General features: G+C 38.7%; 1 protein-coding gene across 3 annotated transcripts in view; it reads right to left on the bottom strand.

Annotated features, from left to right (window-relative positions):
• The window catches only part of CECR2 (CECR2 histone acetyl-lysine reader), a 191,552-nt gene that overhangs the window by 65,483 nt on the left and 98,263 nt on the right, over positions 1-27,806 (bottom strand). For all 3 annotated transcript variants that reach the window (XM_073223258.1, XM_037014936.2, XM_037014937.2), the window contains exon 2: positions 4,444-4,538. In XM_073223258.1, the coding sequence (XP_073079359.1) occupies positions 4,444-4,538 (95 nt within the window). The remainder of the gene's footprint in view (positions 1-4,443; positions 4,539-27,806) is intronic.

Genomic DNA, 27,806 nt, shown 5'->3' with positions numbered 1-27,806 from the left:
TAGACGTAATAAAAAAACCACAGTTTTAGAACAGTTCATTACTAAGCAAATGCAAAATTAAATCAACTACCCTCAAAGTCAGTAAAGGGACAAAGAGTACAGAACATGATATCTAATATATAAAGAATAGAGGAGGAAGAAAAAGGAGGAGGAAAAAAAAGAGAGAACCTTCAGATTGTGTTTGTAATAGCATACTAAGTTAAGACTCTTAGATAGTAAGGAAGTTACACTTGAACCTTTGATAACCATGAATCTAAAGCCTGCAATGGCAATAAGTACATACCTATAGATAACCACCCTAAATGTAAATGGACTGAATGCACCAATTAAAAGACATAGAGTCAGCGAAAGGATTAAAAAACAAGACCCATCTATATGCTGCCTACAAGAGACTCACTTCAAACCCAAAAAAGAGACTAAAACTGAAGGGATGGAAAAAGATACTTAATGCAACTAATAGGGAGAAAAAAGCTGGAGTTACAGTGCTTGTATCAGACAAAGTAGACTTCAAAACAAAGAAAGTCACAAGAGACAAAGAATGATAAAGGGGTCAAAACAACAAGAGGACATAACCATTATAAATATCTATGCACCCAACACAGGAGCACCTACATATGTGAAACAAGTACTAACAGAATTAAAGGGGGAAATAGAATGCAATGCATTCATTCTAGGAGACTTCAACACTCCACTCACTCCAAAGGACAGATCAACCAGACAGAAAACAAGTAAAAAGACAGAGGCTTTGAACAACACATCAGAACAGATGTAAGTAACAGAAATCTATAGAACTCTACACACAAAAGCAGCAGAATATACATTCTTCTCAAGTGCACATGGAACCTTTTCAAGAAGAGATCATATACTAGGCCACAAAGAAGAGCTTCAGTAAATTCAAAAGACTGAAATAGTACCTATCAGCTTCTCAGCACACAAAGGTATGAAACTAGAAATAAATTATGCAAAGAAAATGAAAAATCCCACAAACACATGGAAGCTTAACAATATGCTTCTAAATAACCAATGGATCACTGACCAAATAAAAACAGAGATCAAGCAATACTCAGAGACAAATGACAACAATAATTCAACACTGCAAAATCTGCTGGAGGAAGTGAAGGCCGTGCTAAGAGGGAAGTATATTGCAATACAGGCCTACCTCAGGAAAGAAGAACAATCCCATATGAACAGTCTAACTTACAATTAACAAAACTAGAAAAAGAAGAACAATGAGGCCCAAAGTCAGTAGGAGAAATGTACTAAAGAGCATAAATAAATGAAATTGAGAATAAAATAGAAAAAAAATCAATAAAAGCAGGAGCTTTCAAGAAAATCGATAAACCCTTAGCCAGACTTATCAAGAAAAAAAGAAAGTCTACATGCATAAACAGAATCAGACATGAGAAAAGAAAAATCACTACATATGCCACAGAAATACAAAGAATTATGAGAGAATACTGTGAAAAATTATATGCTAACAAACTGGATAACCTAGAAGAAATGAACAACTTTTTAGAAAAATACAACCTTCCAAGGCTGACCCAGAAGGAAACAGAAAATCTGAACAGACTGATTAGCAGCAATGAAATTGAACTGGTAATCAAAAAACTTCCTAAGAAAAAACTCCTGCACCAGATGGGCTTCACTGCTGAATTTTATCAAACATTTAGTGAAGACCTAATACCCCATTCTCCTTAGTTCTCCAAAATGTAGAAGAGGGAATACTTTTAAACTCAATTGTATGAAGCCAGCATCACTCTAATAACAAAACCAGGCAAAGACACCACAAAAAAAAGAAAATTACAGACCAATATCCCTGATGAACATAGATGCAAAAATACTCAACAAAATAACAGGAAACCAAATTCAAAAATACATCAAAAAGATCATTCATTATGATCAAGTAGGATTAATTTCAGGGATGGAAGGATGGTACAATATTAGAAAATCCATCAACACTATCCAGCACATCAACATAAAGAAGTACAAAAACCACACGATCATCTCCACAGATGCCAAAAAACCATTTGACAAAATTCATTCACGATAAAAACTCTCAACAAAATGGGTATAGAGGTCAAGTACCCCAACATAATAAAGGCCATATATGACAAACCCAAAGCCAACATCATACTTAACAGTGAGAAGCTGAAAATTTTTCCTATAAGATCAGGAACAAGACAAGGATGTCCACTCTCTCCACTTTCATTCAACACAGTTCTGGAGGTCCTTGCAATGGCAATCAGACAAAGAAATAAAAGGCATAAAGATTGGTAAGGAAGAAGTTAAACTGTCACTGTTTGCAGATGACATGATATTGTACATAGAAAACCCTAAAGAATCCACTCCAAAATGACTAGATCTAATATCTGAATTCAGCAAATTTGCGGGATACAAAATTAATACAGAAATCTGTTGCATTCCTATCCACTAACAATAAACTAGCAGAAACAGAAATCAGGAAAACAATTCAATTCACAATTGCATCAAAAATAATAAAATACCCAGGAATAAACCTAACCAAGGAAGTGAAAGACCTATACTCTGAAAACTACAAGACACTCTTGAAAGAAATTTAAGAAGATACCAATAAATGGAAACACATCCCGTGCTCATGGATAGGAAGAATTTATATTGTCAAAATGGCCATCCTGCCTAAAGCAATCTACAGATTCAATGCAATTCCTATCAAAATACCAAAAGCATTCTTCAATGAATTAGAGCAAATTGTTCTACAATTCATATGGAACCACAAAAGTCCCCAAATAGCCAAAGCAATCCTGAGAAGGAAAAATAAAGCAGGGAGGATTATGCTCCCCAACTTCAAGCTCTATTACAAAGCCTCAGTAATGAAGACAATTTGGTACTGGCATAAGAACAGACCCATAGACCAATGGAACAGACTAGAGAGCCCAGATATAAACCCAACCATATGTGTTCAATTAATAAATGATAAGGAAGCTGTGGACATACAATGGGGAAATGACAGTCTCTTCAACAACTGGTGTTGGCAAAACTGGACAGGTACATGCAAGAGAATGAAACTGGATTATTTTTTAACCCCATACAGAAAAGTAAACTTGAAATGGATCAAAGACCTGAATGTAAGTCATGAAACCATAAAACTCTTAGAAAACAACATAGGCCAAAATCTCGTGAATATAAACATGAGCAACTTTTTCCTGAATGCATCTCCTCAAGCAAGGGAAACAAAAGGAGAAATGAACATATGGGATTACATCAAACTAAAAAGTTTCTGTACAGCAAGGGACACAATCAACAGAACAAAAAGGCATCCTAGAGTATGGGAGAATATATTTGTAAGCAACATATCCAACAAGGGCTTAACATCCAAAATATGTAAAGAACTCACATGGCTCAAAAACCAATAAGCAAATAATGCGATTAAAAAATGGGCAGACGATATGAACAGACAAGTCTCCAAAGAAGAAATTCAGATGGCCAACAGGTACATGAAATGATGCTCCACATCGCTAATTATCAGAGAAATGTAAATAAACGACATGAGATATCATCTCACACCAGGTAGGATGGCCAGTATTAAAAAGACTAAGAACAACAAATGCTGGTGAGGATGCGGAGAATGGGGAACCCTCCCACACTGCTGGTGGGGATGTAAGCTAGTTCAACCATTGTGGAAAGCAATATGGATGGTTCCTCAAAACACTAAAAATAGAAATATCATTTGACCTGGGAATTCCACTCTAAGGAATTTCCCAAAGAATGTAATTTTTTAGATTCAAAAAGACACATGCACCCCTTTGTTTACTGCAGCACTATTTATAATAGCCAAGATATGGAACAACCTAAGTGTCCATCAGTATGAATGGATAAAGAAGACGTGGTACATATACACAGTGGAATACCATTTAGTCATAAGAAACAAATACTACCATTTGCAACAACATGGATGGAGGTAACAATTTGCTCCAATTTCTATGCAACTTAAATGTATTGAAGTGCCATTTGCTAGGCAGTTCCAGTGTTAGGGAGCCTAGAACCTCCATGTTAGAAAGTACTCTGCTGGTTTTGTGAGCAACAGAGGATACTGAAGTGGCAGAAATGCAGTAAAATCTAGTTATCTAGTTTTAATTTGGCAACATTTTACCAGTACTTCTAACAAAAATCAGAAAGGAAGGAATATGCTGAGAGGAAGTATTTCCACACTTGAATATTATTACCTGGTAGATGCAAGAGTAAGGGATATAGATTAGTAAGAGTGAAATAAACTCACAGATTATAATAAAATTAAATCTCAGCTGGTGAAGGGGCCAAACACAGGGCTTGGGAATCCCATTTGTAAACTCAGTCTACACTGTTATGTACTGACTAATGATCAGCTCTGGTTTCTTACAGGAGATATGAAACATCACAATGACTGGTTAATCAGTTCTCCATGATATACTTCGTAGGATTACTCACGTGATATCTCTGCGTTGATAGCAGCCCTGAAGCAGGCAGGCAATCAGGTCGCTGATAAACTCTACATCATCTCTGTGAAGAGCTGCTTCTAACTCCTAAGAAAGGGAAGGAAAGAGACACTGAGAGATCTAACACAGACAGGCATTTCTTAGAATTCACCTCCCCTTCTGTCTGTCCGTTCCTCCATCATCATTCCCTCAGCCCTCCAAGCAACAGAATGGTCAGTGTAGCCAAAATTCCTGGCCATGGATCCACGCTGCCATTCCTCCCACAAGTAGCGCTATAAGAGCAGCTGGAATCTAGCTTTCCGTTTTTCCATAGGTTTATTTCTCCCAGTGCTCCTCACTAAGCTTCATTCCTTCTGTCTGCGTGCTTCTAGAATCTCACTTGTATCTCTTTCTATAAGTCAATACTGGTTGTATAATTACCAAGGAGCTTAACATAAATGTACTGTAATGCTTTCTATTTTAATGGCAAGAGAATAGGCAGCAAATATATAATTAATTAGAAAGCATTCTTCATTTACTTATCAGTTTCAGCCTGTAAACCACTTGAACAGTTTTTAAATAACAACTGTATTTTGGGGGAAAAAGAGCATCGATAGTAAGCAAAATGGCAAATTTTTATTTTGAGGACACTCCACCTACATGACTGATGACAGAAGATTGCTAGAATGGAGAGGAATCTTATATTATGTGGAGAGAAGTGAGGTATGTCTACGTTAATGGTCTAGTTCTAGGTGAGTTGTATCTGCTTTCCGTGGGGGGTTCAGGCAGACAATGCCAAAGATTTAGCTTGTCTCAGCATAGGATTCTAAATAAGGATTAGTTGAGAGGAAGGACTGGGACAAAAAGTGACAGTAGGACATGTCTCTTCTCAATCTTCCATAATACACCAGTATTTTCTGAGACGATGGAATGTTTCTAATAATCGATTCTTATCACGCAAAGTTTGCTTCATTCTTCCAACCAGGATGCCATCTATCTTCTGCACCCAAGTCCTTCTGCAAGGGTCTGCTATGCTTATGGCCTGACTAGCTCATAATCTGACATATAATTCACAGAAAACCCAAACTTTCGAGGCTCTTATTAACGGTTCTGAAAGCATGAGATGTGCATAAAACAATTCCTGACCTTCAAACCAATTACACTGAAGACAGCAGTGCGCTTCTAACTATAAAAACAGTAAAGTTCTTCTGTAAACTATTTTAATCTTCTCATTCATTATTTCACTTTTAAATTCCTAAGTCTGTAAGCACTTATCCTAAAAACCTCACAGGACAATGAATTGCTAAGTTTAGTAAATGACACAAATAAAATACAAGCTACCCTGAGGCAGGTCACCTGAAAAGTTGAGTATCTTATACTCACTGCCGTGACGCTCAGGTGAATGAACTTAAGATTCAAAGACAAGACTCAAGCCTGAAAACATTTTGCTTGCCTTAAATACAAATTTGGGGATTATTAACACTTCTAGAGCAATGCTTCTTATTTTTATTATTAATTCCTGAGTTCTTTTCTACATTCTTCTTAGGGATCATCCAGGAAAATCAAGAAACCCTGCCAACCAGACATTAACTGAATTCTAGTATCTGAACTATACTTGGTTGGAGTTCATTCTACAAATATTTACTGGTCACTCACCCTGTGTTAGACAATACAGTACTTCCTATGCACTGGGGAACTTCGTTTAGTTAGGAGTTAAGATAGTACAAAAAAAGACAGACAAAATAATTAGCACTATTACGTAGAGAAAAGGTGCTACAGGTGCTCCGGGACTGAGAAGAAAAGGACTGCATCGGCTGTGGGAAGCCAGGGCTGATTTCATGAAGATGGTGGCACCCCAGGGGAAAACTATGACCGTGTAACAACGGGAGAGAGGCAGGGCACAACCAGGTGCAGGGAACAACACCAGCAAAGGCACCATGATGATATTAGCTTCAGATTAACTCTTCCGTAGATTGAGAGGGGAGTAACATGAGCCAAGATTGACAGCCGATACTGACCACCAGGCCTTTCTTTGGAAGACAGTGGAGATACACCACAGTGATTTTTATAGAGGAGAGGCCCAGTGGCTGCTGTAGATGTAAAATAAATTCTTCTGGCAGAGGGGAGGGAAGGTGATGTTAAACACAAGCAACAGTCCAGCATAAAGGTTCTAAAGGACATACAAAATGAGAGAAACAGCAGGAATGGACAAACATGAACTCAAGTTCTGACAGAAGTAAAAGAGAGACAAATCAAGGGAAGATCTAAATGGCTCATATTTTAAGCCTGGTCACTGGGCAAGACTCTGAAGTAAATTGCAATTATAACAGAAACTGACCCCTGGAAGCAAAAGTCCCAGGTCATCTCACTCAATAGATAAGCTGGAATTTCTGAATAGCAGAACTGGAAGGTAGACTACACACCGTATTATTTCAACTCTCTCAATATAAAGATAAACAAACTAGGTCCAGAAAGGTTAACTGACCTCTTCTACTGTACCCAGCGAAATGAGTGACAGAGCTGAGTGAAATCCATCTCACCCAGTCCAGTGCTCTTCCCACTGGCTCATGCTCTCCTGGGGAGGTCTGAGTGTTTCACAGCCACCGCCAACACCCCCCACCTCATCACTTCTCTGAGCCCTGACATGGACCATTCTCCTGTGCCAAGAGAGACCCCTTCCCTCCTCCCCTCTCCCAAGCCACACTGGGATACTTCACACACGGTGACACATTTCTACTCATGTCTGTCCCTTTTCCCCCAGTGTACATTAAGGGCACACTGCAATTTCTGATTAAAGGTGCTGTAGCCTGTATAAACTGATGCTTCCTAGTGTTTTCTTTCTTCTTTTTTTTGGTGTACAATTTATCTATCTATCTATCTATCTATCTATCTATCTATCTATCTATCTATCTATCTATCTATCTACCTATCTACCTATCTATCTATTATTTTGGTATCATTAATCTACAATTACATGAAGAACATTATGATTACTAGGCTCCCTCCTTCACCAAGTCCCCCCCACATACCCTTTCACAGTCACTGTCCATCAGCGCAGTAAGATGCTGTAAAATCACTACTTGTCTTCTCTGTGTTGCACAGCCCTCCCTGTGCAACCCCCACACTATACATGTTAATCGTAATGCCCCCTTTATTTTTCCCCGCCCTTGTCCCTCCCTTCCCACCCATCCTTCCCAGTCGCTTTCCCTTTGGTAACTATTAGTCCATTCTTGGGTTCTGTGATTCTGCTGCTCTTCTGTTCCTTCAGTTTTCCTTTGTTCTTATACTCCACTCATATATGAGTGAAATCATTTGGTATTTATCTTTCTCCACCTGGCTTATTTCACTGAGCATAATACCCTCTAGCTCCATCCATGTTGTTGCAAATGATAGGATCTGTTTTTTTCTTACGGTTGAGTAATATTCCATTGTGTGTATGTACCACATTTTCTGTAGCCATTCATCTACTGATGGACACTTAGGTTGCTTCCATATCTTGGCTATTGTAAATAGTGCTGTGATAAACATAGGGGTGCATCTGTCTTTTTCAAACTGGGCTGCTGCATTCTTAGGGTAAATTCCTAGAAGTGGAATTCCTGGGTCAAATGGTATTTCTGTTTTGAGTTTTTTGAGGAACCTCCATACTGCTTTCCACAATGGTTGAACTAATTTACATTCCCACCAGCAGTGCAGGAGGGTTCCCCTTTCTCCACAACCTCGCCAACATTTGTTGTTTGTCTTTTGGATGGTGGCGATCCTTACTGGTGTGAGGTGATGTCTCACTGTGGTTTTAATTTGCATTTCTCTGATGACAAGCGATGTGGAGCATCTTTTCATGTGTCTGTTTGGCCATCTGTATTTCTTCTTTAGAGAACTGTCTATTCAGCTCCTCTGCCCATTTTTTAATTGGATTATTTGCTTTTTGTTTGTTGAGGTTTCCTAGTGTTTTCAAAGAGCAAAAGTATAAAATTCAAGTATGAGAAGGGCCACATTTGAAGTCGTATAAACTGGGAAGGCTTTAACCAAGGAGGGTACAAAGGGAAATCTGTCACAGATCACTGTGTGGGTATGCCAAGATTTCTTGAAGCCACAGGACACACATGGATCACTTCTATTCAGTAATACATAATTAAAAACATTAACCTTATAAAACAATCATTTAGATTTAGAGCAAAATCTGCACTAACTTTTTAGCTAAGATTCCTAGAAAATGTTCTTCATACAAGAACAAGTTCAAGCTATGCTAATTGCCTTTCTTTTCCTTCCACCCACATTCTCTTCCGGCTTAGGTGGAAATGGTTGACAAGAGTGTCTCTCCATCATTGTCACTAGTTGTCTAGTTTCTACACATAATTTTGTCCTCTGAGGAGGCAAAAATATTACACTGTAGCAATAGTTTCTGTTCTGTTTTCTTCCCCAGGGCCGTACCTATAACATTTGCAAATAGTAAGTGGTCAAAATAACTAAAAAAAAACACATATAGTTCACCTACCATATGCCAGACAATACAGATACAAAAGTGAGTAACAACATCTCAGTAAGTTTATGGACAGACAGAAGGGAGAAAGTGGAGAGGAAATAAGGGGTGAGGGAAGGCTAAAATGTACATGTCTCCCTAGTAGAAAAATGCCTGATGCAAAGTAGATATTCAAATATTTTCTAGATTGAACGATAGCCAAGAATTATGAAACAATGCAGTTAAGTGCTATAATAAATACACGAAGTTATATAGGAAAATAGGAAAAATGAGAGAAACTGAGGATAAGACGGAGTAAGGCTTTGCCAAGGAGGTAAGGTTTGCACAGTGCCTTGAAGGGAGACTCCCACCTGCAGACAAATGGTGAGGAGCATGTGGAAGTTCACAGCATGTACAGAAAGTACCAAATGCTTTCCCCAAATTGCAGGTGGTAGTTAGACAACAGCAGACAGGACAGGCCTATTCCCTGAGGACCTTCTCTGAAAACCACCCAGAAGAGTATGGATTTGACTTCATAGGCAATCAAGTCTGACTAAGGAGAATGAAATGATCAGATCACCTAGAATAGTTCTGTGAGCAGTATGCAGCATGACTAGGAGGAATGTCAGAGGTGGGGACCACACTGCAGCCTCTGCTTAACCTGAAATTTTTGGAAGCACAGCACCCCAAGCCCCACCACAGACTTACTGAAACCAGAAATCTGCATTTTAACAATAGTCCCATGATTCATGTGCATGTATGGTATGGGAAATGCTAAGTCTAGAGGATAAAAAGTCAGAAATTGCAATAAACGAAGCAGCAGGTGTGGGAACAGAGAAGGGAAGGATTTGAGAACTTGTGGGAAATGAATAAACGATGGTTTTGTGAAGAAAAGACATCATTTTATTTACCAAAAGAAATGAAATAATGCCATGGGCATAAAATAAAATATATGACAACTCTCAAAAATCAACTTCATCTGACATGACTCCGAATTAAATCCTTACGTTGCAACCAAGTCAAATGATAATCTTAAGAACAGCCAAAGAAAGCCTCATGTTTATCTATAACAAATCATGCAGAACAAGTCTGGTCATCAGCGTCTGTGGTTACAGTTCTTGTCTCACTCAAGGTCTGAAACCCAATGAAATGTATTAGAGAATTAAGCATAATCCAGATATACGGGTAAACCACTAAGCTGTCTACTCAAATGCAAGATCAGTTGTCACTGGTGAGCAAATTGAGTTATCAGCTCCTTACCGAAGATGTTATTTCTACCGATAAATCTACTCAGAAACCTGTAAGAATGTGAGGACATATCATGAAATTTCCAGTAGCATTCTCCAGACAGTATCACCTGCCAGTATCCTATTACTGTTCCCAGTCATCAAGAAGAATTACACAGGCTGAAGACCTTCAGTGACAAAAACTGAGTAAGAATGCAAAATATGAGTGATTTGGTGTCGATAAAATGAAAGTTCCTGTTGCCAGAATTCTCACCTGGCCCTGGCCAGCTAGCTCACTACGCAAGTGTGGGCAATGCGTCGTTATAGACTCTATATAAAGAGCTCCACCCAGTGCTCTGGGCGACATAGTGGCATGGCTACAAGGCTTCAGGAGAGCAGAGCAGAGCTGGGAGTGGTGACAGCACCGAGGACAGAGGCCCAGAGGACGGCTGTGCGGGCAGAGGCCCATAGGCAGAGACCGGCTTGCTACATGCAGACTTGCTCTGAGTCAACGGGATTTTAGTGACTGACCTGCCACCATAGAAATAAAGTTGGGTATTACCTTTGCACCCCAAGGAGACTTTACTGTCATTTTCTTTGGTCACATTGAATCTATAGTGAATATGCCCGGGGCTGAAACCCATTGGCAAGACACATGACCAAAAGATAAAATGTCCTTAAACCCACATTCTACTTACATATAATATAAAGTACGTTTTTAAGCTTAAAATTACTAACATCTTCTTAAACTATGGCAATTAGAAGAAATCAAAATTAGTACATAAACTATATAAAAATATTCTTTTGAAGTCTAAGAACTGTTTATCTAAAAATACATGCCCGATATAGCTGAATTACTAATTTCTATAGCAAATCTTTATTTCATCAACAAACCTAAGGTAACTTTTTACTGTAGATTTTAAAAAATCCCCATGGGTGCTGAAAGCAGACGAATGGGTGGGATGCACAGAAATAGATAGTGTTCAGATGCTGTTTTCATAGATGATGACATTACTTATCAATGATTAAGGGAAACATTTATAGAAGACCAGTGATGAGAATGTGTCAAGAATGAAGAAATATGATTAATAAAACCTGTGAACCTGAGATTCAAAAAAGAAAAAGTTGTTTAACTGTACTTTCTGCCTGTCTCAGTAACCAGGTGATTCAACTGTTTTTCTAGAGAACATTATCAGTAGAAATTGAGGCCTAACATCCCTATCTTAATCTGGAAAAAAATATTAGATAGATGATCCTATTCTACCCAACTGAGGACAGGCTAAAAAGAATTGGTTAAAAGAAAAAAACAACTCCCTGTGAACCTGGGTTTGTTTTTTCTAGTACAACCATGATCTAATGAGTTACTGACTAACGTTGTTACACAGAAGGTAGAATATCAGGGATGTTGGACCAGCTCTTCCAAGAACTGAGCAGACCTGAACTGTCCCTCAAATGACCTAAGTAAGTATTGAGAGAACTCTGTCAAATAAGTAAAATTCAACTCCTTACCCTTGCCTGCCATTTTACCCATAGAAACTCGTTAATCAGTAAGAAAATGGGTCTCAAAATATAAAGTTCCTCTTCAAATGTATTTATATGCCATTATACTTTGTAGATCAGAAGCTGCCTAGATAATCCACCAAAAAATATGCAGGCCCATGGTGACTTCATGAAGTGACAAAGGTTATCAGGAACTCCCACCCCAACTCCTGCCCCAGCTCAGTAGAACTTGAAATGTAGAGTCAGTAAAGAGTAAAAAGAACAGGTGATGGACCCCCTGCAGAGAGAGTAAAGCTGTTCTTTTTCACAGCTGTAACTTTTAAACAGAACAGTTTGTATCAAATGAATAAACCAAGGCACACTAACAAGAGGCCTCTTTTCACAACCTTATCATGAAGAATAGTTTAAGAGTATTAGAGGAAAACCGCAAAGAAACAGGATAGCAATTTTAATCTGAATAAAAGAACTGGCTTATCAGTTAAACAGTTTTCACTTTTGTGGGTTTTGAATTTGCAAGGTGAAAAATTTCTGGAGTTCTGTTTTACAACAACGTGGTCCTACTTTACACTACTGAGTTGGGGCACTTACAAATGGTTAAGATGGTAAATTTCATGTTACATGTTTTTACCACAGTTTAGGAAAAAAAAATCACATTAGAAGTATCTACCTCCACCTCCAAGGATTTTATAATGATTAAATGAGGCAATGCTTATGAAAGCCAACCAAGCCTGGAGCACAGTAAATGCTCTATTAACACATTAATATTATAATTACTTCATCTTCCTCACAATGATAGTATGTGTAAAAAAGCAAAGACTGAAGAGATAAAAAGTGATCTTTTCAAAATTAGGCATTTCCTGAACAACAGAAATTAAAAAATTATTTTAATACATGGCCTACAATTTTCATGAGCCATAAAACTACCTCCAAAGAACTATTTGGAAATCCAAGTTATTCAAAGCTTTACTACTACTTAAATGCCTTCAACCCAGGGCTTAAGACCTAGACTAAGGCAGTAAGGACATCCTTCCAGACAGACCTCTCTTTCCCTCAAATTCTTTCTCCTCCCTTTTCGTATTTCCTTTTCACTGTGAGCACTGAACTGTGAGCATAGAAATCTGAACTTTGCCAAGATGCTCTGGGACAGAAGGGGGTGGGGGTGGCAGGAAACCGGCAGACAGAAGGGGACCAGCTCTTACTGCCCCCTGTAGTGTCACAGAGTGAAGGTAGGGAGAGCAGGATCTGCCCTCTGTGCAGCTGGCGTCATAACTCAGGAGGGGCAAGTCTGTTTGACATCGGTCCCCAACCTCCTCAAGAACAGGCAGTAGCTGCTGGGAGAAGTACTCAGGACCAAGCAAGGGGAGCAGCTCCAAACACTAATGGGCAACGGGAGAGAGAAATACAGCCTTTAGCACACGTCTCAGAAAAATATTTACAATTCTTCACTTTAAAACACCCTGCCTTCCTTATAAACACAGATAATTCCCAGACTGGAGATAGCCAACTGACACAGACCCAGTATTACTAAACCAGTTAATGTATAGCAACGACCCACTTCACACCATTTTAAAAGTAACATTACAGGTACTTTTTATTGTTTGACATGCTCCCGATCTCTGTAGAAATTTTCTTTAATCTGCTAAAGAGAGTGGTAAACAGGAAAAGACTTTCTTTTCTTCAACTCTCAAGTAAGGATCAAGATCATACAGAGTGGCACAATAATTCTTTTGAGTTTACATGACGGGAAAAAAGCTTAAAGAAAAAAGTAATAAATGTTGTATTTGATTTTAGAGGGTTACAAATCTTCCTCATCTGCACAAGGACCAGCCCAAATGCAATGTAGTGAGTGTCCCAGTCAGAGATGAGGGCATCCTCTGTGCTGGGCACAGAGCTGTGCACACCCAGAGAAGGTGCAAAGCAGGTCCTCTTGGAGGACCGTCCCAGCCGTCATCCAAGAGAGAACGCCTGGACTGTGAGCTTAGAACACAGGGGCAGACAAGAATACCAGCTTTGGGAGCTGATGCTTTCTGACTTGGGATTAATCTGCCTGAGCAGGTATAATGGTGAGGGGTCTGAAACTGGCAATTACAACAATGTCTGTTGGCCAAGCGATTTATCCCAGGAGTCTGCAAAGGCCAGCAGGTCAGCAACCACACCATTCCTCTCAACCATCCATGAAACATCTGTGTCACTGGCTGTGATGTTAGGTAACATGAGAAAGGAAACCAAAAATGGCTCCTCCCCTCAAATATGACTGGTACTGGGAAATATTAGGGTAACTGGGAAATACCAATTACATCAGTAAATGTGTAAACCTGGAAGAATATGATTTCATGAAAAGGTGTAAATTACTAAAACTAGCTCCAGAAGTTAAAAAAAAAAAAATAGTCTCACAAGTTTCATGGATATTCTCCCACAAGAAAATTCCTAGGATACAGAAACAATTCCTGAGCACTGAAAAGACTGGACAGCTTCTCAACATATTCTATGAGGCGACTATCCTGGACAAACATAGCTATGCAGAGAAGAAATCTGGAAAAGCGACTCTTGGCAGACCACACAGAGCCCAGACACCAGGTCGAGAGTCCAGACATTGTCTCCTGAATCAAGGCTTTCCACTAAAGCTGGTGTATTCCTGGGGCTCCACAGTACTTTGCCAGAATGTAAGAAACCATTAGGCTAAAATGGCACAGCTTCTACTAAGTTGGTTTTACTTTTTTTCCCACTCTTTTTACTTGTTGCTTAAGATATTTTTTAACATTTACATGCATTAAAAAAAATAAAACAGGAGACTTCACCAGAGAGTTTATGTTCAGAGCTACTTTAGACTGTAGCCTCTAAGCCTGCAAGGTTCTGCAGTCTTCATTCTCTGCCATTAGGAATTTGCTCACAATTAGCTGGAAATTGTTTTCTACCATTGGGGAGTCACTCTTTAGGGAATGCTTTTGAACAGGGAAGAGAAAAAATGATCAAACCTAGGAGGTCAATCTGAGTGTGGTTTGCAGGATACACTGTCAGGGAGAGACCGGCAGGTGAGGAGATTCCTGATCTAGTCCAGGAAGAACTGATTAGGCCTATCCTAGCAGATGACAATAGAAATGGGCAGGATGTGATGAAAGGAGAGAAGCAGCGGATATTTTGCAATTAACTGTATGTGGATTAAAAAAGGACAACGAAATTTTAGGTAACAAGTTTTAATCCTGTATCCCCACCCACCCAAAATAGAAACTAGGGTGACAAAAGTTGAATGGAGTTCAGGTGGGGCAATAGAGACAACAAAACTTGATGTTGAAGATACAGTCCTAGAGGTTTAAAGTGGGAAATAATCTTGCAATATCCTAAATCCTGTTGTTCCTTCCTGGCTGTGTCCTGGTCTCCTGTGCAAGAATGCCAAAAACGCAGACGCACAGAAAATTTTCTGTATGACTTCAACGTGTATGTGGGTCCTTCTGACTAATTCAATCAGTCCACCATATTATGGATGTGTTACAGTGGGAAAGGCATCCCTGGTATGTGAAAACATACCACATACTTGCCAGCTCTGTGTTAAGTGCTGGGGATGCAAAGAGAAGAACTCTACCTTTGGTGGCCTAGGCTCTAGAATGGGGGCCAGGCAAAAAGTAACTAGTTCCCATTCAGTGTGATGTTTAGCACAGCAGAGATGCAGTCGACATGCTGCAGTGGAGACCGGCAACGGCTGAACGATGGAGCAGGATGCAGCCAGAGCACAAAGGTGGTGACAGCAGCACAGTTCTTGGTAAAATGGAGATTCCCTCCAAGAATGAAAAGTTTACAATGAAAACTTAGTAATGACCCGTGCTAAAACCCAAGTATTGCCCATGCCTCCAACAAAGTGGTCTAAAAACATTCAGAGAAACTGAAAGATACTAGTAACTGGGAACAAGTAGTCTACAAGGTGAATGTGTGACTGGAGATTTTCAGAAATGCTTGATATCCAATCAAGAGAAGAAATCTGGAAAGGAAGGACATGTTAGGAATGATCTCATGGTGGAGGGGTGGGTGCAGAAAAATGTTGAACCACTAGGAGACAACCTGTATGCTATCTACAACTGGGAAGGATGTCCCAACATAAAGAATTTGATGGTGTTTATCCAGCCCTATTCTGAAGGAGAGAGAGGCACTAACAACAATTGGTTGTGGGGCAGGAATATTTCATCAGGCCTATAAGAAATCAAATGAATTCTTTGATTCTCAGCTCCTTGATTTATAATAAGTGGTTTTGGTATTAGGAAGATAGTATGTACTGAGGACAGGTGTGAATATAATGATCATGGAAGGTTACCTGTCCAATTTTAAATAAAACAAAATGCTATTCTGCAACTCTGGGCCTATTGACACTGTTAAATTTGAACCTACAAAGCTGAGGACAAGAACTGGTAATCATAAAGCACTCACAAATACAGCAAGATATAGGTTAAATGAATGAGAGCACACAGGTGATGTTTAGAAAGGAATACTGTAAACTTAAAATTGGCAAACAGCTATGATCTTTCTGTACTGAGGCAAAGATATTTTAGCAGAATTTCTCTCACAAAACTGAGTTATTTTGCATGTAAATACTTAAACAAATTTCTTCTATTATAAGACACCCACTCAAATGTTTTATTTTTGGATAACAGAAATCAAGGAAGAGATAACAGCCTAAAACAACCTCAGTCAATGCCAGTTTTGGATGCTTATAGAGATCATTTGATAGAATGCATTTTACAAAAAGGCAAAAAACATTTTACAATGATTCAGTATTTGCTTTGCAGGTGTGTGATATCAATTACTGATGTTGAGTGTCACTATAAAATTCACTCTAAATAAAAATGTTTCAGTTATAATCATCATAAATGTACACCTACAGAGTGATTGAAAAACTGTTATCCTACTATGAAATGAATAGGTGCTCGTGACTTGCTTTAAATATTCTAGAAAACAGCATCAAAAACAGATTGAAAAACTTAAGATGAGAGTGAGGTTGCAGTAATCTAGCACTGTACTTGAGTTCATTTGCAGTGATGATGAAGAATGGAATTTTCCCAGAAATAAGAATGGAAAAAGCAATTATTTATAAACTTAAAATCTCAAATGTCTATGTAAAAATCCCTAAATTAAAATTTTCCAATGCAAATTTGCATTTCATCTGTCACTGGAAGTTTATGTATATATGATTAAGTCAATATTCCCCGTATTGAATCATCTCATTGGGAAAATGGAGTGTTGCCTTATTTAAGCATATTATGTAACTTATACACATTAACAGTACTAAAGTATGACTGAACCAGAATTCCTAGCTCATACTCTTTCTACCTTACCAAAGGGAGGTTCATATGAAGTCAGAGACCATAAAAGTCTGGAAAGGGTAAAAGATATAGAGAATAATATTTTACAATGACCAGATTTCTTCTAAAATGTAGTGTAACTGGACTAAGCTATATCCCTCATTCAACTCCCAAACAGGTAAGATTCACTTATACCCCACTCTATTACCCAACTCCTGTCCAATATCCCATTACGACCAGTATGAATACTTAGCTTTCTGGTTCATTGGGTCCCAATCTAAAAGACTTTGTAATTTGATCTTTGTAATTTTCAGATTGCTCCTATTTCTGTTTTTTACTTTCATCCTCCAAATACAAACTGTAGGTTTTATAACCAAGTTGACTAACAAAACAATCCACAAATGTCAACTTTATAGCAAGAAAGAGTTAAAGGTAACAAGAAAAAACTGGTAAAGATCCTTGGTTAGGTTTTGGATTTGATTGAAGAATTTGATGCAAAAACTTGGAGATAGGAAGGCTGATTATGGATATGAAAAGGAAGGGACAAAACCAATAGGATAAAAGGCGGTTGTAGTAACACACACATCCTTTGTAAAATATTGCAATATCCTGATGACATTTATATGTAGACCAGACTGGTTTCTCCAGGCCAGGCTAAGACATTAAAAACAAAATAAAGCAAAATGTCTGCTGGAAAGCACTGGTTCACACATCCACATAAGATTTTTACTGCTTAAAAGTGGAATGAGCATAAAATAAATGTGGTAGCGGCCAAAATTAACTAAACTGGCCACGGTAAAAAGGAACCACAGAGCAAAGATATTGTCAAACTTATTTTCAGGTACAACAGCAGACAGTGACCAACGTAGTAAAGTCAATTCTCTGACAATTCTAGAATTGGGAATTTAAAAAACATTATGTGGATACCTTTTAAAACTCATTACTAGTCAAGAAATTTCATCAGCTGGCCTTACGTGATGAAACTCCTGATTATGTGACTCAAACTGATGAAACAGTAGTTCAATTATAATGAAATTGTTCACTAACATGACTGAACCTCAGAGATGGGTAAACGAAAAACTGCAAAATGTTACCACCAATAGTGATGTAAATTAAGCTTTCTTTCTCTCATTCTACTGCAAGTCAAATCTCATGGCTTCTTAGCCCTTATCAAAGGGACCTAAAAGCAGGACTTGAATTAGTTATTTCCTCTATCTTAAAAACACATTCCTCTCTTGGCTTCAAACCACTTGCCTCACTGGTAATCCCTTTTCCAATTTTGTAGGTTCCCCTCATCTCCTCTAATACCTCTTGGCTCCAGCTGAGCTGCTGCCTGTCTTCACTGGACTGATGGTCTACACCACTGTCTTGAGTGCCTCCTCAAGACTTTAAATGCCATGTGTTATGCTAATTAATAACCCATAATTTAGACTGTCACACCTCTCCTCACAATTCCAAAGTTGGCTTATCCACGCCAGGTATCTGTACCTGACAGCCCCACTGAGTGTCAAACTGGCATAATAAACTTAACATAACTAAAACTGGACTTTTGATTTTACTTCTCTAAGCCTGCTTCCACTCGACATTCCCAATCTCAGTAAATGGTTATCTTTCCAGTTACTCTGGCAAAAAAAACTTTTAGGTCACCCTTGACTCCTTTTTTCCTCATTGCACATCCAAACTATTAACAATTTTTGTTGACTGTACCTTCAAAGCAGATTCAAAAACCAACCTTTCTTCTACCTTCTCCACTGCTTGGCTTATATACTGTCTGTCTGCATTAACAGCCAGAGAGCCTTCTGATCTTAAATCAGAACGTGTCATTCTGTGTGCAAATGCCTTCCTCAGAATAAAACCTAAAGTTTACACCGGGGCAGGTAAGACCTTACCTTGCATGGCACCCTGCTGACAGTCCATTATTACTTACTACTATCCCTCTGCTCAACCCCAGCCCCACCTCTCACCAGCTCTTCACACACCCTCAGCAGACTCCTTTTTAGCTATTATAAGGGATACTGAATACTGAGAAGCATATTACAAAAACAAAACATCTTATGACTACCCTGAAGTTCGGTCTTCAGTCATTTAACAATTACCTAGGTCTGGGAAAACTGTTCTCCAAGACTCCAATCAATTAAGTATTCACTAACATAGCAAATACAGGTGTTTCTCTGAGGGAACATTTAACTCACCTGTGGGCTTAAAACAAGCTATCAAGAAGCGCTTCTTGGAGTCTGAGCAGTGTTGAAGAGTACTGGATGATGAATAAATGCTCCATATTGAGGATTCTTAATTAAATCCATGTATCTTCTCCATCTCCACTGCTACTGCTCTGCTATGGGTAGGCTTTGTGAATCAACACTTCTCACCTGGATTTTCAAACTGGTCTCCCACTTTCAATACATATTAAACTGACCCACTGCCAAACTAAACTTGCTTGAATTCAATTATTGTCATCTCACTTGTTTAGAAGCCTCCAAAGACGTCCCAAAACTCAACAATTGAGCATGCACTAATTACCATCTGAAGCCCTTCTGAAATAACATCAACTTTCATCTTCAATATTCTCTCCCATTAAAATAGAGATCTCATGGAGAACTAACCAGTTATATTTTTCAAAAATAGCAAGTACTTGCTCATCTTATTCCTGTTGTCTTCTGTTCAAATAAGTGTCTTTCCTTTATTTTCACCTGTCTTGCCTGAGGGTTTCAGCCCCAGGCAAATTCACTATAGATTCAATGAGACCTAGAAATGACAACAGAATGTTCCTGGAGTAAAAGCGTTTATACCAGCTTTATTCTTCAGGCAGTAGGTCGAACACTAAAATCATATCTGCACCCAGCAGTCTGCAGGTCTGTAATGCACCTAACCTCTATCTTGCCAAGAGCATTGGGTGGAGCTCTTAATATAGTGACATAGTCAATAATAGCTTATTGCATATGGATGTGGAAGCAGTAGCCTAGCAGGAGGCCAATTACATCATCAAGCAGTTTTGGTTCAGGTGAGGATCCTGGCCATAGGAACTTCCAATTCCCCTCCACACACCACCTAATCCAATCAAAGGGGACAAGTGTGGCAAAAACATCTGAAACACTGATTTTTCACATATTCTGGTATACACAGGCTTGCCTGTGAAAAAGGCTGGCCTGAGTCCCTAACAGGTCTACAAACTGAAGACTGCTAACATTGTTTTCACTGCACAAACTGTTTTATTGATTACGAGAGGCCCCAAACTCTTGTGCCCAGGAGTTTCAAGAGAGGCTAAGTCTCCCAAATGATGGTAAATTAAGAACCCTTATCCAAAACAGGAAGTATGGAAGGGGGTGGGGGATAATAAGGAATAAGCTGTTTAATTTTCTACCCAAGGTACCCATTAGCTACAAGTGTTTGCAAAGGGAAAGGGGCTTGGAAAATATTGTTTCAAAAGACAGAATATTTAGAGAATCAAAGAATTGTTTTTTCCCCCTCTAACTAAAAAGTCACCATTGTTTTAGGAGAGTGGTGGCAATCAGAACAAGTATCAGTAAGTTGTTGTCCAGGAAGATAACTTGCTTCGGAGGAAAAGCATAAACTCCAAACCAACAAAGAGAAGAGAGGTTTCCTCATAACAGGATTAACTAAGACCTTCTGCATAAAGACAAGACAATTTTCTGCTTCTGCAGATGAACAAGGGCTACCACCATAGTAGCTCAGTTAATGGAGCCAGAGGAGAAAACCTGTAATGGAATCGGGCATTCCCTTGATGGTGGGAACTGCAGAAACAACAAGGACTTGGTAAGTCAACATAGAGCATAGCTTTCTTGGAACAGGTGTCCAGGCTGTGACAGCTAAGACTAGATCAAACCTGTCAACCCCACATGCTAGTTTTGGAGGAGGGAAGACTGCCAACACCAGATGTACTGAAGTCCTAGGCAGGGATAGAAAGTATTTGGTGCAAATGTGAGAGGCTTTTCCTCTAAAATGAAGTTTGGGTTTGTGGAAGAGAAACATGGGATACAAAAGACAGAATATAGCAATGCAGACAGTGTTTAAAATGGAGATTCAAAGATCAGGCCATAAATTAAGGTACTAAAAGTGACAAAGATCAGGCCATAAATTAAGGTATACTAAGAGTGACAGGCAAAATATACAACTGTCTCTGTGCAGGCTTGTTAACTTGAAGCTCTAAATGTAAATGTGAGGGTGCAAAAGAAAATCAACCCCCAAAATGAGGACGCTTAAGTGACTAGGGAATATGTGAGCCATGCATGAACTACTTCACTCCCCTCTCAAGGGTCCAAAATAAGGGGAGAAGAGACATCAAGTTATACTGTTAATAGGTCAGTGTCACAGATGAGGGACTACTGAGGACACTTGACCAGAGTACATTCTGGGCTGGCAGAACAGGAAGTATCTGTAAAATAAATGCATGCGGACCTAAGTAACTTTGGAAAGGGGTGAGATTTATGAGATTAAAAACAAAGGGCACTATATTCTAGCTGATAAAGTTGCTTCCCATAGGGATATGTGTTAACAATTAACAATTCTTACACATGTTTATAAATGTTACAAATGTTTACGAGAACTGAACAGATAAATGAATGAATGGCAGATGGTGGGGGTCAGGTTTCTCCCTGTTGGAGTGGGAGTTTGCAAATAAGCAAGGAGAAGAGGCAGGAATGATCCATGGAATAATGGATTACAGCTGGAGACATCAATGTGGACTAATGTTTAATCTTCCTAAAAACAAGGTGTGTGGAAGTTGGGGCTCCTATGGTCAGGATCCTCACTGAACTGAAACCACTTGATGATGTAACTGGCCTGTTGCTAGGCTACCTCTTCCACACCTATACAGAGAGCTGGCCCAGTGATCTGGGCGGAGGCAGAGACACTAGAGCTCGACCTACCGCCAGGATAACAAGCCCAGTAATAAACCCTTCCCCGCCCCCCCCCCCAAGAATATTTTTGCTGTCAATTTCTTTAGTCACATTGAATCCATAGTGAACTTGCCCGGGGCTAAAACCCATTGGCAAGACACAAGGCTACACAAAGAAATGTTCATAGATGTGTGTATACACAGGTTAGCAAACACATTACCATAGACCTCCTTGCTCTGCTGGCTGACTGGGCCCCAAGCAAAAATCACCCAGTAGCAACGAGGACACCTTGCACCCAAATCTTGGTTTCTAATACCATTCTCCAGTAACAGGAAGAAAGGCTCCTTCAGGAAAATGATTGATTCTAGGACTAAAGCAGTTAATGTACAAGGTGAACCTGGAGCATCTTTTAGAGTCTGAAAGTAGAGAAAGAAAAACAGTCAAGACAAAACCAAACCACCCCCACAGCCAACTGAAAGAGCTCCCACAGCCAAAGCTGGAACAAGGTGAATGACAAACTACTGGATTAGAAAAGTATAAAAATACATAAAGTATATAAAATACAAAACAAAATAAATACTTAAATTATACCAATATAAATTTTAAAAGTAACAAATGAGTCAAACTATTGCATAATTTGTTTTTTAATGGAGTATTACATGGAGGAGGAAAGTTATGCTTCCCCTGCCACCGGTAGAACTGGAGAGGTCTGAGTCAGAAAGGGAATGCACAGGCAGGTGGGGTGGGGTGGGAAGGGAACACAGCTGACAGGAAGAACATCTAAGGAGCAGCACCTGTAAGGCACGGGTGTGAGCTATTGTGTGCAGATACCCCCACAAGCAAGAATGAGCGGAAGTGAAAGAGCAGTGATAACCTGGGAACCATACCAGGACTTGCCCTGCATTAAACAGGGAAATTGTAAAAGCACTGGGTCCTAGTGGCAGAAAAGTTTTGACTTTGACTCTCTGTGGGAAATGTTTCCTATTTTGTGTCCTATTGTGCCAAGGCAAATACAGCCTGAGAAACACCTGAATAAGCACACAGAGTTATTACCAGTGCATATACATATGGCCCTCCATAAAGGGGGCGTCTACAAAGGTACATGCTCTGCTAAAGGAGATTAAAGGGCAAGGAGCTTCTCAAGAACTTGCTACAACAAGTAGTTGCTTTAGGTTGCTTACTTGGAAAACCCATGTAAGAAAACACAGCTCCTGCATGGAAGACATTCCCAAAAGGGTGGAGGGTATACAGAGAATTTTAATCACAAAACAGTTTAAAAGTTTGAAAAGTTGTTACCAAGAGGCAGCTCTAATTATTTTGATTATAGGTTGTTTCTGTTTTCCTTTTCCTCTACCCTTCCTTTTTCCTAAACTTTTGGTAATAAGATACCAGATCTTTGCTGAGAACCTGTTTTCTAAAGTATCAACCCTGGGATGACACTGGAGAATCTTGGACGTCTGAGTCATACCACTCTGCTGGATCTTACTATGACAGGCAATATCCAACAGAAAGCTAAAGTCAAAACTAGCATTTTAGAATCTATGCTCAATTAATACAAATTAGGTCATACCCTGTCAGTAAATACAAAAACAACTTCATTGTCAGACAACCCTCCTTACTACAGGAAGTTTCTAAGGTTATAGAAAACGTTCAAGTGTAGTTTAGCATGTTTGACATACTTTCGTGTGACTCATTAACTGGGATAAAGGTGCATAAGGTGAAGAAGGATGGTTCTCCCTTTTCTTTCTTTTTCTTTTATCTGAAAAATTTTTTATTTTGGTATAATTAAAATACAATTACATGAGCAACTCTGTGCATACTAAATTCCCCCCATTATCAAGTCCCCACCACATTCCCGATTACAGTCAACATCCATCAGTGTAGGAAGATGGTACAGAGTCATTATTTCTCTTCTCTGCGATAGTGCTTTCCTGTTTCCCCCCTATATTATGTGTGCTGATTGTAATGCCTGCCTCTTACTCTCCTTCTCCCTCCCTATTGAACCCATGACCTGCCCCGCAGTTCCTTTTCCTTTGACAACTGTTAGTCCATTCTTGGGTTTTGTGAGTCTGCTGCTGTTTTGTTCCTTCAGTTTTTGCTTTCTTCTTATACTCCACAGATGAGTGAAATCATTTGGTACTTGTCTTTCTCTGCCTGGCCTATTTCACAGAGCATAGTACCCTCTAGCTCCATTCATGTTGCTGCAAATGGTAGGATTTGTTTTCTTCTTATGGGTGAATAATATTTCATTGTATATATGTACCATCTCTTTTTTATCCATTCATCTACTGATGGAAACTTAGGTTCCTTCCATTTCTTGGCTATTGTTAATATTGCTGCAATAAACATAGCGGTGCCTATGTCTTTTTTAATCTGGGGATCTTTCATTCTCAGGGTAAATTCCTAAGAGTGGAATTCCTGGGTCAAATGGTATTTCTATTTCTACTTTACTAAGGAACCTCCATACTGCTTTCCACAATGGTTGAACTAGTTTACATTTCCACCAGCAGTGTAGGAGGGTTCCCCTTTCTCAGCATCCTCGCCAGCATTTGTTGTTCCTAGTCTATTCCATGTTAGACATCCTAACTGATGTGAGGTGATATCTTATTGTGGTTTTAATTTGCATGTCCCTGATAATCAGCGATGTGGAGCTGGTTCTCTTTTCTCAAGTTCAAGTTGGTTTCTTTTAAAACTGATAAGGAAATAATACAAAGTTAATGACACATTTTCACAAAACTACATACAGGTCACTATTATTCAAATGCACGAATTTCATCTGAAATTTCAAAAGCTCCTGAAATGAGATTTTTCTGTTTCTTTGAAACGTGTTTTAAAAGTACCTGCAACTGGATTAGGCACATAAAAAACAATACACAGTGAACACAAGATATGTTCCTTGATAAAAGAACATAGGCAAACTATTCCATGTTTTAAACAGTGCTTTCAAAGAATATTTGGTAATAATAAACCTGTAATTTAACTCTTCTGTGCAAGATCAGGATGTGCCTGAGTGCTTTGATTAAGCTTTTTCATTCTTTTTTTAAAAGAAGCTTTTTATTTTGAAGTAATTATAGATTTATAGGGAATTGCAAAAAACCATACAGGAAGTACTGTGTACCCTTCACCTAATTTCTCCCAATGATAACACCTTGTACAACATATCAACATTAGGAAATAACATAGGTAATATTTCAACCCACAATACTGATTTCATCAGTTTCACATACACTCAATTGCACACATGTACACATGAATGTGTGCACACACACCCCACTCCTTTTCACTGCTGAGTAGTATTCTTAGTATTGGCTATATACCACTGCATATTTTAATCATTCTCCTCTTGAAGGACATCTGGGTTATTTCCAGTTTGGGAACTATAACAAAATTACTATGTATGTTTATTTACAGGTTCTTCGCTGGGATAAATGCCCAAGAGTGTAATGACTGAGTCATATGGTAAAAGCATCTTTATACTTGTTCTTTTGTTGTTGTGTTAGTTTCAAATGTTTTTCTAACCACTTATGTGCAAGGACTGCTTTGGGTGCTGGGGACACAGTGACCAAAATAGAGAAACATTCTGCCCTTGTGGAACTTACTGTGCTTCAGCTGATATGTCTGGGTAAAAAAACAGGCAGATCAAAAAACAAAAAATTTACAAAGCCATAGAATTTTACAAATGAAAGGACATTATGAATCAACTGCCCAACTAAAACTGGACTACATTCCAAGAACATACCAGTACAGAAAGGGATAGACAAAAAATAATAACAATAAAATGAAATAACTTGAGCAGACAGGGAGCACACAGTATTAATGGGATCAAAAACAGAAATGTATACTATGGAAACTGCCATATTACTACTTTTCTTCCTGACGGTGTAAGAAAATTTTTCCTCATTTCTGTTTTTTATATGGAAGAATGTCAGTGATAATCTGTCTTCCATACTGTGGAAACTTCATGGGCCCAAGGTGAACAGGATTAAAATTATATCAAGATGATATTATTGCTAATAATAATTACTCTAAGAGAGAAATTTTGTTCAGCCCATATCCATATTGCTGCTAAAATAAATGAATACACTTTTATCCCAAGGCTAAGACAGAACAAGCTAGTTATCTTTAGCTGAAAACAGTGCTTGGAAAGGTTACTTTGTTTTTAACAAGGACAATTTCAGAAAAATTTTAAGGAAATTAGATAATTTCTTGATTATACTTTTTGATGCACAACAGTGACCATGTTTTCTAAAACTATAAAAGAAGTCTATAGTTCTCAATGTGGGACAACTACTTATAAACATGGCCAACTTTAAAGAGGTCCTTGCAGACCAAAACTCAAAATTTGCATTGCTTCAAAGTAATAAATAACAAAATACTAGGGTACTAAAAACAGAACACTCTGAAAAAGGCAGAACTGATTCCAAGAAACAATGTCCTATATTGCCATTGTTCACCTTTTAGGAGAATGGCTGAGTGGAATCTGAAAAAGAATGAGAGGAATTAGCATGGTCAAATAATAAAGCATATTACAAAACCATGATAAAAGTATCATGCTGGTAATAGACAAATGGAAGAGAATAGAAAACTCAAAAGCACACACAGCTGTATTTAAGATTTCAGCAAAAACGTGGCCTTTATTCAATGTGCTGTGATCATTAGTTAAAAATTTATAGGGCACCAGATGGTTTCATTGCTGAATTTTATCAAACATTTAGTGAAGACCGAATGCCAATCCTCAAAATTTTCCAAAATGTAGAAGAGTAGGGAATACTTTCAAACTCATTCTACGAGGCCAGCAACACTTTAAAACCAAAACCAGGCAAAGACACCACAAAAAAAGAAAATAACAAATATTCCTGATGAACACAGATGCAAAAATACTCAACAAAATATCAGCAAACTGAATTCAAAAACACAACAAAAAGACCATTCATTATGATCAAGAAGGATTCATCTCAGGGACGAAAGGATGGTACAACATGTGAAAATCCATCAACATCATACAACACATGAACAAAAACCACAAGGACCTCTTCAACAGATGGTGCTGGCAAAACTGGACAGCTACATGTAGGAGAATTAAACTGGACCATTGCCTAACCCCATATACAAAAGTAAACTCAAACTGGATCAAAGACCTGAATGTAAGTCATGAAACCATTAAACACTTGGAAAAAAACATAGGCAAAAACCTCTTAGACATAAACATGAGTGACCTCTTCTTGAACATATCTCCCCGGGCAAGCAAAACAACAGCAAAAAAGAACAAGTGGAACTATATTAAGCTGAAAAGCTTCTGTACAGCAAAAGACACCATCAACAGAAGAAAAAGGAGCCCTACAGTATGGGAGAATATATTTGAAAATGACAGATCTGATAAAGGCTTGACGTCCAGAATATATAAAGAGCACACACGCCTCAACAAACAAAAAACAAGTAACCCAATTAAAAAATGGGCAGAGGAACTGAACAGACAGTTCTATATAAAAGAAATACAGATGGCCAACAGACACATGAAAAGATGCTCCACATCGCTAATTATCAGAGAAATGCAAGTTAAAACTACAATGAGGTATCACCTCACAAGAGTAAGGATGGCTGCCATCCAAAAGAGAAACAACAACAAATGCTGGTGAGGCTGTGGAGAAAGGGGAACCCTTCTACACTGCTGGTGGGAATGTAAATTAGTTCAACCATTATGGAAAGTAGTATGGAGGTACATCAAAATGCTCAAAACAGACTTACCATTTGACCCAGGAATTCCACTCATAGGAATTTAGCCTAAGAACGCAGCAATCAAGTTTGAGAAAGACAGATGCACCCCTATGTTTATTGCTGTACTATTTACAATAGCCAAGAATTGGAAGCAACCTAAATGTCCATCGATAGATGAATGCATAAAGAAGATGTGGTACATATACACAATGGAATACTACTCAACCATAAGAAAAGGGCAAATCCTACCATTTGCAGCAACATGGATGGAGCTGGAGGGTATTATGCTCAGCGAAATGAGCCAAGCAGAGAAAGAGAAATACCAAATGATTTCA

Source organism: Manis javanica, chromosome 15, assembly GCF_040802235.1.
Source record: "Manis javanica isolate MJ-LG chromosome 15, MJ_LKY, whole genome shotgun sequence".
Classification (NCBI taxonomy): domain Eukaryota; kingdom Metazoa; phylum Chordata; class Mammalia; order Pholidota; family Manidae; genus Manis; species Manis javanica.
Note: the sequence above shows the minus strand (reverse complement) of the source record. Positions and strands in the feature narration are given on the sequence as shown.